The sequence below is a fragment of the Chiloscyllium punctatum genome, chromosome 36 (assembly GCF_047496795.1).
Source record: "Chiloscyllium punctatum isolate Juve2018m chromosome 36, sChiPun1.3, whole genome shotgun sequence".
Classification (NCBI taxonomy): Eukaryota; Metazoa; Chordata; class Chondrichthyes; order Orectolobiformes; family Hemiscylliidae; genus Chiloscyllium; species Chiloscyllium punctatum.
The window spans coordinates 19,843,577-19,857,700 of NC_092774.1; the positions used below are offsets into that span (position 1 = coordinate 19,843,577).

A 14,124-nucleotide genomic window follows, 5' to 3' on the forward strand; every position below is an offset into this window, starting at 1 on the left:
CGTAGTAAATGCAGTGGTGTAAGGGTGATGGGTATGGGTGAGACGCTCTTCACAGGATTGGTGTGGACTTGATGGGCCGAAGTGCCTGCTTCCACTCTGCAGGGATTTTCTGGACATTTTTGCCATCTCCAATCGCAGCCCCCACCTGCCCTGGGGAGGTGTAGGATGTTCACCCCTGTGTCTGCGACCAAGGGACAGTGTGTGACCACCCCCCACTCCTATCCCCAAACCAACACCCCAGGGTCAATCTAGAAGCCCCCCCCCCCCCCCCACTGCCTGTAGGATCCAGAGCAGCCGCCAAACCCACCCCCCTCCTCCCAAATAAAAAAGTAGGTCCTCCCCTCGCGAACTGAGCACCGAACTCCAGGCTGCCCTGCACCAGTGCTCAGGCCTCGGGACAGGTGCTACATAAATGCAAGTCGCTCCCTTCTTCCACAAAGGATCCCTGAACAAACCTAATAACCCCTCTTCCCCCCCCCTCCCACCCAAACTCTTCCTTAAATCGTTCTCTCCTGCCTCCCTAACCCAAAAATAAAGAAACTGTCCCCTTTAACAGTGTGCAATGTGATTAAGGACTTTGTATAAACAACGTGCCCCTTTAAGGAATATTCCCCCCCCCCCCCCCCCCTCACTGTTCTGAAAGGCAGGCAAAAGATTTTGCAAAGTAACCCTTGGCTCTATCTGTCTCTCTCTCTCTCTCTGATTTGTGCAACGTCTCAGCCCTGAGTCAGCTTTCTGCAGTTTGTTGTTCAGCATGTTTCCCCCGCCCCCCCCCCCCCTTACAAATATATTATCTCTGACCTTGACATTATTGGAGGGCTGAGGTTGGATGTTGACCGAACTCCACACAAAAAAAAATAAGGAAGGGTGGGGGGTGAGGTTTTGAGGGGCGGATGGCAAGGTGTTGGGGAATTGAGGAGAGAGACAGAGAGTGAGTGGGATGTTCGCATTGCATTCAAAGGAATACATATTACATATAAACTAAAACGAGCCGGGCTCTGTGAATGTGGTCTCTTGCCCCCCTTCCCCGACCCTGTTGCCAAGTGCAAGGCTCTCGCTGCCGTCGAGGGGAGGAGCCAGGCGATATAAGAAAGCAATTCAGCAAAGACACACAGAGAGAGAGAGTGTGACACCCAAAAACAGTGAAGGTGGAATCTCGTTCCAACTCGGGAGGCAAGAGCAGGTTGCTAACCGGACAGACAGAGACAGAGAGAGAGAGAGAGGAGGTGGGGAGGTTTCATTGCAAACCATTTTGCATTTCTGCCAGCCCCGAAATGTTGGTGTTTTCCCTCTGGCTGAAGTCTGCTGGAATTATGCGGTGTTTTATGTGAGCCTCCCCTCACCTCAACTTGTCCTGGGGAGCAGTCTCCCAACCTGTGCAAAGAGATTCGTGCTCCAGGGGATTCAAGATTTCTCTTTGGCTTTAGTTGCTCTCTTGTAGTAGTTTTGCAGTTACCCCCCCCCCCTCCTCCAACTTTCCCTCACAAGTTACTTCCCCCCCCCCTTCCCCCCACTTTGTTTTGATTTGCCCCTCCGGGGAGGGGTTTGAGTGTGTGTGTGTGTGTTGAGCGTCTCTCTGCACCTTTTCCCCCATCAGTTTGCACCGTGCACAGCCAGCTGCCTTGGCTGTTCTCAGAGGTCCGCGGGGATGGCAGAGGGGAGCAGCCGGCTGAGGAGCCCCTCCGGCCGAGGAGGGGGCAGGAGCTCCGAGTCCCTGCATTCGGCGGAGAGCGACAAGGGGGACCGAGGAGGAGCTGGCGGGGGGGTAGCCCTGAAGAAGGAGATCGGGCTGGTCAGCGCCTGTGGCATCATCGTCGGTGAGTGAACCTCTCTGCTCCACTCTTTTTTTTCTTTCCAACAAAATCCAGCAACACCTTCCTCCCCCCTTTTGTTTGGGGGGGGGTTACAGCTTTCAAACCAATTTGGACATTCTGTCATGGGGGTGCAAAGGGCTGGGGTTTGGGGGGGTGGGGGTGTTCTCCTGGTGAGTCAGAGTTGCAGGATGTTCACTAGGACTGTGTCTTCCTTCACCCCCCCCCCCCACCTCCATCACAGCCCCTGGGGAATGGGTGGGGAGAGGGGGCTAGAGGAGGGGCAAATCACTGCATCTACACTCCTTGACCTGCCCCCCCCTTCCTCCCCATCCCATGAGGTCCATCAGGATTGTGTGTGATGGGAGTGAACGAGAAGGGGATTTGGCGTCCATTGGGATTGGGTCCAATGGGAGTGAATGGGAAGGCGGTTTGGGGGTCCATTGTGATTGGGTCCAGTGGTAATGAACAGGAAGGGGGTTTGGGATCCATTGGGATTGTGTCCAATGGGAGTGAATGGGAGGGGGGTTTGGCGTCCATTGGGATTGGGTCCAATGGGAGTGAACAGGAAGGGGGTTTGGGGTCCATTGGGATTGTGTCCAATGGGAGTGAACGGGAGGGGGGTTTGGCGTCCATTGGGATTGGGTCCAATGGGAGTGAACGGGAGGGGGGGTTTGGCGTCCATTGGGATTGGGTCCAATGGGAGTGAACGGGAAGAGGGTTTGGGATCCATTGAGATTGGTTCCCATGGGAGTGAACGGGAAAAGGGTTTGGGGTTCATTGGGATAGTGTCCAATGGGCAGAGGCTGATCCAATGTGATTGGGAAGGGGTGTAACAATACATGGAAGAGGGAAGAGCAACAAGACTTTGTCTCTGACTGTGCTGGCAGAGTGATGGTGGATCACTGGGGGGGGGTGGGGGGTGGTGGGGGGGTGGACATTAGCATGGGATAACAGGATAAAGCACAATCCCGGAAGGTGAACAGATCCACTGGGGTGCGAACGGGCGAAACATTTTCACGCAAGAGCTTGGAAGAGAGGGCTGTGTGGCAGCCATGATGGTACGTGGGTAGGACGGGCAAACCATTGAGGCAATGCATGCTGGGAAACGGCCCCACTAGCGCCACAGTTTCAATGTTAAACACAAACTCAAGGTCACAAACTGCGAGGGTGACTTGGGAGGACTCTGGTTGAAGGAAGCCAACAATAACTTACATTTACGTAGCTCACTTCAGATTGACATCTGCCAGGAGGGAAACCTGGCACCGAGACACACACACACACACACAGCGATGTGAGGCTGGGGACCAGAGTCCCAGTTCGTGAGGTTCAGAAAGGAAGAAAGTGAGGTAGAGAGGGAGGAGAGGGCACTCTATATTCCAGCGGGGGGGGCACAGGGAGCTGTAGGCATGGCCGCCCCGTGGCAGAGTGATTTCAAATCGGCTTTTCCCAACAGGCTGGGATAGGAAGGGGGGGCCGCAATCTCAGAGGGGCTGGGGCTGAAAGGCCATGGATTTGGAGAGCGGGGAGAAGAGGGTGAGAGTCTGAAAATCTTTAGCATTGGAGCCCCGTGAGCAGGGAGGATGGGAAATGTGTGTGTGACGCGATGGCAGAGTTCGGGATGACCCCAAATTCCCGGAGGCGGGAACGTGGTCAGACCGGCCGGGAGCGTGCGTGTGAGAGCATGGCCAAGTCCGGGGGTAGCTCACGGAATGGCGGAACGGGCCCGAGGGGCTGAATGGCCTGTCACTGTCCCTAACAGAGGTGGCGATACGGCCGACGGCGGGGGGACACAGGGGCTGGAGAGGACCCACTGTGCCACCCTGACCCACCCTCGCTAAAGGGCGGGCCAGGCAGCAGCTCCTACGCCTGTTCAGTGCCAATGCTGCGCTGGCACCATTTCCAATTCCCCCGGGACTGTCTCGGAATCTAGGGAATTCTGCAGAATGGGAAGCCCGTGAGCCCCGCAGTCAGCTCGTACGTCCCAGCATCTTGGCTGTCGGATGCCAGGGAATTTGTTGAATTCAATCCCGCGTCGCATCATTGAAAAGTTCCCGCTGCGTTTGCTCCAGGCTCTGCCTGTCTTCTGCTGTCCCCATACAACGCCTCAGTGTCTGCCTCCCGTCTCCCTGAACCGACCACGTTTTATATTGGCTGGTTTCTTCCAATCAAACACCTAACCGGTGTATTTTGTTTTTGTTTGTTTCACAATTCCTTGTCTCATGCTCATTTGCCCTTCCTGTCCTGGTTTCATGGTCCCGTGATAACATTCAGAACAAATTCTCCCAGGCTTACTGCTCATTTGAGAACATTTCCTTTGCCTAATACTCACTTTAAGTCTTCGGTGAGTGACTGTTTGACCACTCTCTTTTTTTGTTCATCACATTGTCCCCCCGTCCCGGTGTTATTTTTCTGACAGGAATGTTTTATTCAGCGGAGGTTGTGCATTAACTCTCTAAACGTTTGCCGTTGCTTGTCTCCCTTTGTGAAACAAATTTCCCGTCCACCAGAGTCAACGTGCTCCTGGTGCAAGCCCACTTTATCAGGGCCTGAGACCCTGGTTCTGCAGTCGACTCAATCACTCTCAAACTGATCATGTTATGATCGCTCTTCCCCGCCACCCCTCCCCCCCCAACACTCACTCACTCACTCACTCTCTCTCGCACTCACTCGCACTCACTCTCTCACATCACTCGCACTCTCACTCACACACACACTCTCACACTCACTCTCACTCACTCTCACATCACTTGCACTCTTTCACTCTCACTTTCACACACACTCACTTTCACACACACTCTCTCACTCACTCTCACTCACTCTCACATCACACACTCTTCCACTCACACACACTCACTCGCACTCTCACTCTCACATCACTCGCATTCTCACACACACACACTCTCACTCACTCACTCTCACATCACTTGCACTCTTTCACTCTCACTTTCACACACTCTCTCTCTCACACACTCACTCTCACACTCACTCTCACACTCACTCTCACACTCACTCACACTCTCACTCACACACTCATTCGCACTCTCACACACTCACTCTCACACACTCACTCTCACACACTCACTCTCACACACTCACTCTCACACACACATTCGCACTCTCTCACTCGCACTCTCTCACTCGCACTCACTCGCACTCACTTGCACTCACTCACTTTCACACACTCACTCGCTCACTCACTGACTCTCACATCACTTGCACTCTTTCACTCTCACTTTCACACACTCTCACTTTCACACACACTCTCTCTCTCACTCACTCACTCACACTCTTTCTCTCTCACACACTCACTCGCACTCTCACACACTCACTCACACTCTCACGCACTCTCTCGCACACACTCACTCTCGCACTCACTCGCACTCTCTCACTTTCACACACTCACTCGCTCACTCACTCACTCACATCACTTGCACTCTTTCACTCTCACTTTCACACAAAATTTCTCACTCTCACACTCACTCTCTCTCATTCTCTCACTCGCACTCACTTGCACTCACACTCACACTCACTCGCACCCTCTCTCACACTCACTCACTCACTCTCACATCACTCGCACTCTTTCACACTCTCTCACACTCACTTGCACTGTCTCACTCTCGCATTCTCAACTCTCACACACACTCACACTCGCTCACTCTCGCACTCACACACTCAGTCGCACTCTCACACACACTCGCACTCATGCGCTCTCACATCACTCGCACTCTTTCACTCTCACTCACACTGTCTCACCCTCAGACACTCACTCGCACTCACTCGCACGCTCACTCGCAGTCACACACACTCACTCACGCACTCACTCTCACGCACTCACTCTCACGCACTTGCTCACTCACACTCACTCTCACGCACTCGCTCACACACACATACACTCACTCGCTCTCACACTCACTCGCTCTCACACTCGTACTCACTCGCTCTCACTCTCTCACTCACTTGCACTGTCTCACTCTCGCATTCTCAACTCTCACTCTCGCTCACTCTCGCTCTCACACACACACACTCTCACTCACTCGCACTCATGCGCTCTCACATCACTCGCACTCTTTCACTCTCACACTCACTTACACTGTCTCACCCTCAGACACACACTCACACTCTCTCACACTCTCTCACACTCTCTCACGCTCACTCGCTCTCACACTCGCACTCACACGCTCTCACATCACTCGCATTCTTTCACTCTCTCTCACACTTACACTGTCTCACCCTCAGACACACACTCACACTCTTACTCTCTCACACTCTCTCACGCTCACTCGCTCTCACACTCGCACTCACACGCTCTCACATCACTCGCATTCTTTCACTCTCTCTCACACTCACTCGCTCGCACTGTCTCACTCTCGCATTCTCAACTCTCACACACGCTCTCTCTCGCTCTCTCTCTCACGCACTCACACACTCACACATACACACTCAATAGCGCTCACACGCTCTCTTTCACTCTCACTCACACACTCACTTGCACTGTCTCACCCTCAGACACACACTCGCACTCTCTCTCGCACTCTCACACACTCACTCTCACATACTCACTCTCACATACTCACTCTCACATACTCACTCTCACATACTCACTCTCACATACTCACTCTCTCTCGCACTCTCTCTCGCACTCACTCACTTACTCACTTACTCACTCACATACTCTCTCTCGCACTCTCTCTCGCACTCTCTCTCGCACTCTCTCTCGCACTCTCACTCTCTCACACTCACTCTCACACTCACTCTCACATACTCACTCTCATATACTCTCTCACATACTCTCTCTCGCGCTCACTCACACACTCACACTCACACACTCACGCACTCACACTCTCACACACTCACACTCTCACACACTCACACTCTCACACACTCACACTCTCACACACTCACACTCTCACACTCTCACACTCGCTCACACACTCACACACACACTCACTCTCACATACTCACTCTCATACTCACTCTCACATACTCTCTCTCGCACTCTCTCTCGCACTCTCACTCTCTCACACTCACTCTCACACTCACTCTCACATACTCACTCTCACACTCACTCTCACATACTCACTCTCATATACTCTCTCACATACTCTCTCTCGCACTCACTCACACACTCACACTCTCACACACTCACACACACACTCACTCACACACTCACTCACTCACACACACACACACACTCACTCTCACACACTCACTCTCACATACTCACTCTCACATACTCACTCTCACATACTCACTCTCACATACTCACTCTCACATACTCACTCTCACATACTCTCTCTCGCACTCTCTCACTCTCACATACTCTCTCTCACATACTCTCTCTCACATACTCTCTCTCACATACTCTCTCTCACATACTCTCTCTCACATACTCTCTCTCACATACTCTCTCTCACATACTCTCTCTCACATACTCTCTCTCACATACTCTCTCTCACATACTCTCTCTCACATACTCTCTCTCACATACTCTCTCTCACATACTCTCTCTCACATACTCTCTCTCACATACACTCTCTCTCACATACTCTCTCTCACATACTCTCTCTCACATACTCTCTCTCACATACTCTCTCTCACATACTCTCTCTCACATACTCTCTCTCACATACTCTCTCTCACATACTCTCTCTCACATACTCTCTCTCACATACTCTCTCTCACATACTCTCTCTCACATACTCTCTCTCACATACTCTCTCACATACTCTCACTGTCACATACTTTCTCACATACTCTCTCTCACATTCTCTCTCACATACTCTCTCTCGCACTCTCTCTCGCACTCTCTCTCACATACTCTCTCTCGCACTCTCTCTCGCACTCACTCTCACATACTCACTCTCACATACTCACTCTCACATACTCTCTCTCACATACTCTCTCTCACATACTCTCTCTCACATACTCTCTCTCACATACTCTCTCTCACATACTCTCTCTCACATACTCTCTCACATACTCTCACTGTCACATACTTTCTCACATACTCTCTCTCACATTCTCTCTCACATTCTCTCTCACATTCTCTCTCACATACTCTCTCTCGCACTCTCTCTCGCACTCTCTCTCGCACTCTCTCTCGCACTCTCTCTCGCACTCTCTCTCACATACTCTCTCTCGCACTCTCTCTCGCACACACTCACTCTCACATACTCTCTCTCACATACTCTCTCTCACATACTCTCTCTCACATACTCTCTCTCACATACTCTCTCTCACATACTCTCACATACTCTCTCTCACATACTCTCTCTCACATACTCTCTCTCACATACTCTCTCTCACATACTCTCTCTCACATACTCTCTCTCACATACTCTCTCTCACATACTCTCACTGTCACATACTTTCTCACATACTCTCTCTCACATACTCTCTCTCACATACTCTCTCTCACATACTCTCTCTCACACACTCACTCTCACATACTCTCTCTCACATACTCTCTCTCACATACTCTCACTGTCACATACTTTCTCACATACTCTCTCTCACATCCTCTCTCTCGCACTCTCTCTCGCACACACTCACACACTCACTCTCACATACTCACTCTCACATACTCACTCTCACATACTCACTCTCACATACTCTCTCTCGCACTCACACACACACACACTCACACTCTTACTCACTCTCACATGCTCACTCTCACATGCTCACTCTCTCACATACTCTCTCACATACTCTCTCTCGCACTCACTCAGTCACTCAGTCACTCTCTCACATGCTCACTCTCACATGCTCACTCTCACATGCTCACTCTCACATGCTCACTCTCGCATGCTCACTCTCGCATGCTCTCTCTCGCACTCTCTCTCGCACTCTCTCTCGCACTCTCTCTCGCACTCTCTCTCGCACTCACACACACACACACACTCACATACTCACTCTCACATACTCACTCTCACATACTCTCTCTCGCACTCTCTCTCACACTCTCTCTCGCACTCTCTCGCACTCTCTCGCACTCTCACTCACTCTCACACACACTCACTCTCACACACACTCACTCTCTCACACACTCATTCTCACATACTCACTCTCACATACTCTCTCTCGCACTCTCTCTCGCACTCTCTCTCGCACTCTCTCTCGCACTCTCTCTCGCACTCTCTCTCGCACTCTCACATGCTCACTCTAACATACTCTCGCACTCTCTCTCGCACTCTCTCTCGCACTCTCTCTCGCACTCTCTCTCGCACTCTCACACACACTCACTCTCACATACTCACTCTCACATACTCTCTCTCGCACTCGCTCTCGCACTCAGTCGCTCTCGCACTCGCTCTCGCACTCGCTCGCACACTCTCGCACACTCACACTCTCACACTCTCACACACACACTCTCGCTCACACACTCACACACTCACACTCACTCTCACATACTCACTCTCACATACTCTCTCTCGCACTCTCTCTCGCACTCTCTCTCGCACTCTCTCTCGCACTCTCTCTCGCACTCTCTCTCGCACTCTCTCTCGCACTCTCACTCACTCTCTCACATACTCACTCTCACATACTCACTCTCGCACTCACTCTCGCACTCACTCTCGCACTCACTCTCGCACTCACTCTCGCACTCTCTCTCGCACTCACTCTCGCACTCTCTCTCGCACTCTCTCTCGCACTCTCTCTCGCACTCTCTCTCGCACTCTCTCTCGCACTCTCACTCACTCTCACACACACTCACTCTCACATACTCTCTCTCGCACTCTCTCTCGCACTCAGTCGCTCTCGCACTCACTCGCACACTCGCTCGCACACTCTCACTCGCACACTCTCGCTCGCACACTCACACACTCACTCACACACTAATTCTCTCTCACACTCGCTCTCACACACTCAATCGCACTCGCACTCACTCACTCTCACATCACTCGCATTCTTTCACTCTCACTCACACTCACTTGCACTGTCTCACTCTCGCATTCTCAACTCTCGCACTCCCTTGTGCACTCTCGCACTCCCGTGTGCACTCTCGCACTCCCGTGTGCACTCTCGCACTCCCGTGTGCACTCTCGCACACACTCGTGCACTCTCGCACTCACTCGTGCACTCTTGCGCACTCACTCGCACACTCGCTCACGCGCTCTCTCGCGCTCTCTCGCACTCTCTCGCGCTCTCTCTCGCACTCTCTCACGCAGTCTCTCACGCAGTCTCTCTCACACTCGCTCTCACACTCGCTCTCTCACTCGCACTTTCTCACTCGCACTTTCTCACTCGCACTTTCTCACTCGCACTCTCTCACTCGCACTCTCTCACTCGCACTCTCTCACACACTCTATCTCACACACTCTATCTCACACACTCTATCTCACACACTCTCACTCACACACTCTCACTCACACACTCTCACTCACACACTCTCACTCACACACTCTCACACACACTCTCACTCTCACACTCTCACACTCTCACATCTCACACTCTCACACTCTCACACTCTCACTCTCTCACACTCTCACACTCTCACACTCTCACACTCTCACACTCTCACACTCTCACACTCTCACTCTCTCACTCTCACACTCTCACACTCTCACACTCTCTCACTCTCTCACTCTCACACACACTCACTCACACTCTCACTCACACACTCTCACTCACACACTCTCACTCTCACACTCTCACACTCTCACACTCTCACTCTCACACTCTCACTCTCACACTCTCACTCTCACTCTCACACTCTCACTCTCTCACTCTCTCACTCTCTCACACTCTCACTCTCTCACTCTCTCACTCTCACTCTCACACTCTCACTCTCACTCTCACACTCTCACTCTCACTCACACACTCTCACTCACACACTCTCACTCACACACTCTCACTCACACACTCTCACTCACACACTCTCACTCACACTCTCACTCTCACGCTCACGCTCTCACTCTCACGCTCACACTCTCACACTCTCTCACACTCTCACTCTCACTCACACACTCTCACTCTCTCACACTCTCACTCTCACTCTCACACTCTCACACTCTCACACTCTCACTCTCACACTCTCTCACTCTCACTCTCTCACTCTCTCACACTCTCACTCTCTCTCACTCTCTCTCTCACACTCTCACACTCTCACTCTCACTCCCTCACACTCTCACTCTCTCACTCTCACTCACACACTCTCACTCTCACACTCTCACTCTCACACTCTCACTCACACACTCTCACTCACACACTCTCACTCTCACACTCTCACTCTCAAACTCTCACTCTCACACTCTCACACTCTCACACTCTCACACTCTCACACTCTCACTCTCTCTCTCACACTCTCACACTCTCACACTCTCACTCTCACACTCTCACTCTCACACTCTCACTCTCACACTCTCACTCTCACACTCTCACTCTCACTCTCACACTCTCACTCACACACTCTCACTCACACACTCTCACTCACACACTCTCACTCACACACTCTCACGCTCACACTCTCACGCTCTCACACTCTCACTCTCTCACACACACTCTCTCACACACACTCTCACTCACACACTCTCACTCACACACTCTCACTCACACACTCTCACTCACACACTCTCACTCACACACTCTCACACTCACTCTCACACTCTCACACTCTCACACTCTCACTCTCACTCACTCTCACACTCTCACACTCTCACACTCTCACACTCTCACACTCTCACTCTCACACTCTCACACTCTCACACTCTCACTCTCAAACTCACTCTCACACTCTCACTCACACTCACTCTCACACTCTCACTCTCACTCACTCTCACACACTCTCACTCACACACTCTCACTCACACACTCTCACTCACACACTCTCACTCTCACTCTCACACTCTCACTCTCTCACTCTCTCACTCTCTCTCTCACACTCTCACACTCTCACTCTCACTCCCTCACACTCTCACTCTCACACTCTCACACTCTCACTCTCACTCCCTCACACTCACTCAAACTCACACTCTCACACTCTCACACTCTCACACTCTCACTCACACTCTCACTCACACACTCTCACTCTCACACTCTCACTCACACTCACTCACACTCACTCACACTCACTCACACTCACTCACACTCACACTCTCACACTCTCACACTCTCACTCACACACTCTCACTCACACACTCTCACTCACACACTCTCACACTCTCACTCTCACACTCTCACTCTCTCACTCTCTCACTCACACTCTCACACTCTCACTCTCACTCCCTCACACTCTCACTCTCACTCTCTCACTCTCACACTCTCACACACTCTCACTCACACACTCTCACTCACACACTCTCATTCACACACTCTCACTCACACACTCTCACTCTCACGCTCTCACTCACACACTCTCACTCTCACGCTCTCACTCACACACTCTCACTCTCACGCTCTCACTCACACTCTCTCACTCTCTCACTCTCACTCTCTCACTCTCTCACACTCTCACTCTCTCTCTCTCACTCTCTCACTCTCTCACACTCTCACTCTCTCACTCTCACTCACACACTCTCACTCACACTCACTCACACTCACTCACTCTCACTCACTCTCACTCACTCTCACTCACTCTCACTCACTCTCACACTCTCACACTCTCACACTCTCACACTCTCACTCTCACTCTCACTCTCACTCACACTCACACTCTCACTCTCACTCACACACTCTCACTCACACACTCTCACTCACACACTCTCACTCACACACTCTCACTCACACACTCTCACTCACACACTCTCACTCACACACTCTCACTCACACACTCTCACTCACTCACTCTCACACTCTCACTCACTCTCACTCTCACACTCTCACTCTCTCACTCTCTCACTCTCTCTCTCACACTCTCACACTCTCACTCTCACTCCCTCACACTCTCACTCTCACTCTCTCACTCTCACACTCTCACACACTCTCACTCACACACTCTCACTCACACACTCTCACTCTCACTCACACACTCTCACTCACACACTCTCACACTCTCACTCTCACGCTCTCACTCACACACTCTCACTCTCTCACTCTCTCACTCTCACTCTCTCACTCTCTCACTCTCACACTCTCACACTCTCACTCTCTCACTCTCTCACTCTCTCTCTCACACTCTCACACTCTCACTCTCACTCCCTCACACTCTCACTCTCACTCTCTCACTCTCACACTCTCACACACTCTCACTCACACACTCTCACTCACACACTCTCACTCTCACTCACACACTCTCACTCACACACTCTCACACTCTCACTCTCACGCTCTCACTCACACACTCTCACTCTCTCACTCTCTCACTCTCACTCTCTCACTCTCTCACTCTCACACTCTCACACTCTCACGCTCTCACGCTCTCACGCTCTCACTCTCACTCTCTCACTCTCTCACTCTCTCACTCTCACTCACACACTCTCACACTCTCACTCTCTCACTCTCTCACACTCTCACACTCTCACACTCTCACTCTCACACTCTCACACTCTCACTCTCTCACCCTCTCACCCTCTCACCCTCTCACCCTCTCACTCTCTCACTCTCTCACTCTCTCACTCTCACACTCTCACACTCTCACACTCTCACACTCTCACACTCTCACACACTCACTCTCACACTCTCACTCACACTCTCTCACACTCACTCACTCTCACTCTCACACTCTCACACTCTCACTCACACACTCTCACACTCACTCTCACACTCTCACTCTCACACTCTCACTCTCTCACTCTCACTCTGTCACACTCTCACTCTGTCACACTCTCACTCTCACGCTCTCACGCTCTCACGCTCTCACGCTCTCACGCTCTCACTCTCACTCTCTCACTCTCTCACTCTCTCACTCTCTCACACTCTCACTCTCTCACTCTCACGCTCTCACGCTCTCACGCTCTCACGCTCTCACTCTCACTCTCTCACTCTCTCACTCTCTCACTCTCACTCACACACTCTCACTCTCTCACTCTCTCACACTCTCACACTCTCACACTCTCACTCTCACACTCTCACACTCTCACTCTCTCACTCTCTCACCCTCTCACCCTCTCACCCTCTCACCCTCTCACCCTCTCACCCTCTCACTCTCTCACTCTCTCACTCTCACACTCTCACACTCTCACACTCTCTCACTCTCTCACTCTCACACACTCACTCTCACACTCTCACTCACACTCTCTCACACTCACTCTCACTCTCACACTCTCACACTCTCACACTCTCACTCTCACACTCTCACACTCACTCTCACACTCTCACTCTCACACTCTCACACTCTCACACTCTCACTCTCACACTCTCACACTCTCACTCT

At 51.9% G+C, this 14,124-nt stretch overlaps 1 protein-coding gene across 1 annotated transcript in view; it reads left to right on the forward strand.

Moving 5' to 3' along the window:
• Nucleotides 1–958: 958 nt before the first annotated feature.
• LOC140460028 (large neutral amino acids transporter small subunit 2-like) overlaps nt 959–14,124 on the forward strand; it is a gene marked incomplete at its 3' end in the record, with an annotated part of 101,256 nt that continues 88,090 nt past the window's right edge. The window contains 1 exon segment of the mRNA XM_072554435.1: nt 959–1,817. Coding sequence (XP_072410536.1) covers nt 1,649–1,817 — 169 coding nt within the window.